Below are 3,994 nucleotides of genomic sequence, written 5' to 3'. Positions count from 1 at the left end.
TTGCTTGCACTGGTAAATGTTTTCTGCCACATTATCTGCGCTCAGATCAAAAACACATTGCGGTTTAATATGTTGTAATAATTCTGTTTAATAGATTTTTTAAAATATATGTATTAATTAAATGTATATATTAGTACATGATAAAATTTTACATAAATATTTAAATTTATAAGTTTGTACATATTATATTTTAATTTTCATTTCATATTATTATAATTACATTAAATCATAAAATTCTAAATAAATTATTCTAAAATACATTTAACCATTGAAATTATTTTATAAATTTTTTACTCAATTTTAAAATAATCTTCAATTAATTAAAAAATTTTCATATGTCAAAGATCATATGAGATCCAGAAATTTTTATCCTCTTATATTATGTATATGTGTGTGTATCTGGGTGTTTATATGTGGTAACATCTTATCCAGTGTATGAAGTTGGTACTGCTCTCAGTAAGTATGGTAACTCGTATATACATGTATCTATACGAGTTACCATACTGGTAAGGATACTGATGTTAGAACAAGGTGGGTCTGCAGGAGCAGGTAGAACAGAAAAGCTCGATCCTTTCAACAGCTCCAGTTGACATGTTCATATATATATATATATGTATATATATACACATGTATAATCTCCCTTGTAGGATTTGGTATTAAGGAGTGGTTGATGCCTGATTGCTGTCCGAAATAAATAGCCAAACACCAACCAATGAATCAATCACCAATAATTTGGACTCATCAATGACATTCTTCAACTTTATAATTCCCCATATCATATTAGTAATTACCGGCGGTTTCCTCTCAGCCACATTTTCTGTGGAGGCACATCCTGGCTGGTGGAGTAATAATGGATATCCATTTGGCCTGTCTCCACAATATTATCAATTCTCATGCCCTCAAGTTAATGATGTTGTTATGTCTGTGTTGGAAAAGGCAATTCTAAAGGAGCCAAGAATAGCAGCTTCCTTGTTGAGGCTTCATTTTCATGATTGTTTTGTGCAGGTTAACCACTTCATTTGCTTGCCATGCATGCATTACTTTTTATTGTTCAATCCTCTTTACTTCACTAATTAGAAAGTACATAAATTAAATATTACAGGGTTGCGATGCATCAGTGTTATTGGACGATAGTGCAGTGATTGTTAGCGAAAAGAACTCGTTACCAAACAAGAATTCCATTAGAGGGTTTGAATTAATAGATGAAATCAAGAGTAAGTTGGAAGAAGCATGTCCTCAAACTGTCTCCTGTGCTGACATTTTGGCTTTAGCTGCTCGAGGCTCCACTATTCTGGTAATTAGATTTGTCGAACCAGTGGGAATGAGCTTTTAAAATTTTATGGAGGTTTTTAACATTGGTTTAGAAAATTAACAGAGCGGTGGACCATCTTGGAAGCTCCCATTAGGAAGGAGAGACTCAAAGACAGCAAGCCTTACTGATTCAAACAATAATATTCCTGCACCAAATTCCACTATCCAAAATCTCATAACATTGTTTAAACGACAGGGTTTATCTGAAACTGATCTTGTTGCACTCTCGGGTACTTTGTATATATTTATATATTTAAATATATTGATTTCTAGCTATGATTGACATTGTTCAACTCATATGCATGAACTAATTATATATAATATATCAATACAGGAGGACATACAATTGGAGTGGCAAGATGTTTGACATTCAAGCAAAGATTATACAATCAAAATGGAAACAACCAGCCGGATGAGACACTAGAAAAGACCTACTACTACGGGTTAAAAAGTGTGTGCCCAAAATCTGGTGGTGATAACAAAATCTCTCCTTTAGATTTTGCCTCCCCAGCAAAATTTGACAACACATATTTTAAGCTCATAATGTGGGGGAAAGGACTTCTAAGTTCAGATCAAGTTCTATTCACAGGGGATCATGCCGTCAAAACTACACAGCTAGTTAAGGCATATGCAGAAGATGAAGCTCTCTTCTTTCAACAATTCGCTAAATCAATGATTAAAATGGGTAATATTAATCCTCTTACTGGGTTAATCGGAGAATTAAGGGAGAATTGTCGTCGACTTAATTAGCAAAATAAAGTCTTATTTCGTATATTATTGATAATCTGATTAAGTTTGTTTAATTAGTTTGGTATATTGTAATATTTTAAATTTTCAATAATGAATTATTATATTATCTATCACTATTCTAACTTTCTTTTTCTTTAATAGTTAGGCTAGTTGATCAATCTTTGCTATTAAGAAATCCCCTTAACAATTTCATAATTGTGAATTATTCATTATTCTCCAAAATTTTGCCCTAGAATTGATGTAGTAATTTATATCAAAAGAAGCACGTGTCAGTCTATTTATATTCTTTAGTTTGAATCTTGTAAATTTTCATGTTTGTTTATCTAACTAAATCAAGATCTAAATAAATTAAAAAATTTCTACAATTACATTCACATATTTTTGTAAATTAAATAATTGTAAAATTCTCTACGTTGACCTTCATCTAATTCTTTAACAAGTGCATTTGGTTGCTACAAAAATTTTTTATAATTTTTTTCAATGTTTTCCCAATATTTAATATCTATTTAACATTGATGAAATAATAATTTAACTCCTTAGTCTTGTATTATTGGAGACTTACATTGGCGAAACTATATTTGCTAATAATAAATGATAGTTTGGCATTTTGATGAAATTTGTAATCACTCTATTAAACAGATATATATATATATATTGCAGAGACAAAGATGTGGAGCGTGTTTTTTTTTTTTTAATTATGTTAATCATTTTGGATGCAGAGCAATAACATTGACAAAACTACTAGAATTTGAAAGATTCTTGACTTTTGCTAGTATTATTTTCTACTTTTATTAAATCCTACAATGCTTATGTTAGTTGAACTGAATTAAAATTATACCTCTTAATTGCACTATGTAAATTTATCATCTTTTTGTTAATATTGATATATACAGATACCGTTGATATGATTGAATATTCTTTTACAAACTGATTAATGATCTGATTGTTTTTTTACTTAAAAGTTTATAATAGAGGAGTAAATTTCATTATAAATTAATTAGAAATACTTAATAAAGATTCTATTTAAACATAAAAGTTTTTAGTAAAATCATATATATTTATATATGTAACAACCCCGGAAATTCATAATGGAATTTACATTATAAATATCCAATGCGGAAGCGAAGTCAAAATTTGAATAACATTCCTTACACTGAAACCAAAACATACTCACAAAATATAGAAGATTAAACTACCTAAAGGAGAAACTTGAAAGCAAAAACTACGAATGTAACTATGGAGTCTTTAGGCGTCCCATTCGTCGTCCGCCTGCGGAACCGGCTCGGGAACGATGTCCTCTTGATCTGAAATGATTAAATAAGGAATGAGCTACACTAGCCCAGTAAAGACATCACGATATCTCACCGTCACGGAGGTAAATGTGGGTAGAAAACACGAAAAGACCAATGGAGCATAATTTACAACAAATCTTTTTATCGATAATAAAACCTTTACCATTCACTTACCCGGTGAAATTCATAAGACAATATACAAAAACAATAACATCATTATCATCACGAAAACATATATATGAACTGTATAACATAATACCTATCACACTTTTCGTAATTCAATCGTTAACAACATATTTTCCTAATTCACCAGCCCACTAGTATCCATGGGGATCCATAGAGGTCCCGCTACCCGTTAATCCTTAACACTTGAAATCATATTCCAGGGCCGTCCCCATACCCCGTCTGGTATGGGCGCCAAACCATAGACCTCACCCCATCCGGTATGAGGGTGAAACGGACCGTCCCCATACCCCGTCCGGTATGGGCGCCAAACACATAAGATCTCCATACCCCGTCCGGTATGGGAGATCACAATCCCGGTAGGGTTTCCTACGGACCCGGTCCGTCCACCATCTCCCAGGATATCTAGTCAGGCTGACCACATTATACAATTCCTATTTACATAATCTTTCATTCTC

At 32.1% G+C, this 3,994-nt stretch overlaps 1 protein-coding gene across 1 annotated transcript; it reads left to right on the top strand.

Annotated features, from left to right (window-relative positions):
- Positions 1-655: 655 nt before the first annotated feature.
- LOC110808512 (Peroxidase superfamily protein) lies at positions 656-2,177 on the top strand. The gene is made up of 4 exons (XM_022034023.2): positions 656-1,005; positions 1,103-1,294; positions 1,376-1,541; positions 1,646-2,177. Exons 1-4 carry the CDS (start codon positions 745-747, stop codon positions 2,059-2,061), a joined length of 1,035 nt encoding a protein of 344 aa, XP_021889715.1. The 5' UTR covers positions 656-744; the 3' UTR covers positions 2,062-2,177.
- Positions 2,178-3,994: the final 1,817 nt, after the last annotated feature.

Source organism: Carica papaya, chromosome 1 (genome assembly GCF_054855325.1).
Source record: "Carica papaya isolate Zhongbai chromosome 1, ASM5485532v1, whole genome shotgun sequence".
NCBI classification, from domain to species: domain Eukaryota; kingdom Viridiplantae; phylum Streptophyta; class Magnoliopsida; order Brassicales; family Caricaceae; genus Carica; species Carica papaya.
This window is presented reverse-complemented; position numbering and strand designations above follow the sequence as displayed.

Excerpts from the sequence above, each read along its gene's own strand:
- LOC110808512 (XM_022034023.2), top strand. The coding sequence starts at position 745 with ATGACATTCTTCAACTTTATAATTCCCCATATCATATTAGTAATTACC. Across the intron at positions 1,006-1,102 it reads TTCATGATTGTTTTGTGCAG|GGTTGCGATGCATCAGTGTT; the intron begins GTTAACCACTTC and ends TAAATATTACAG. Across the intron at positions 1,542-1,645 it reads TGATCTTGTTGCACTCTCGG|GAGGACATACAATTGGAGTG; the intron begins GTACTTTGTATA and ends ATATCAATACAG.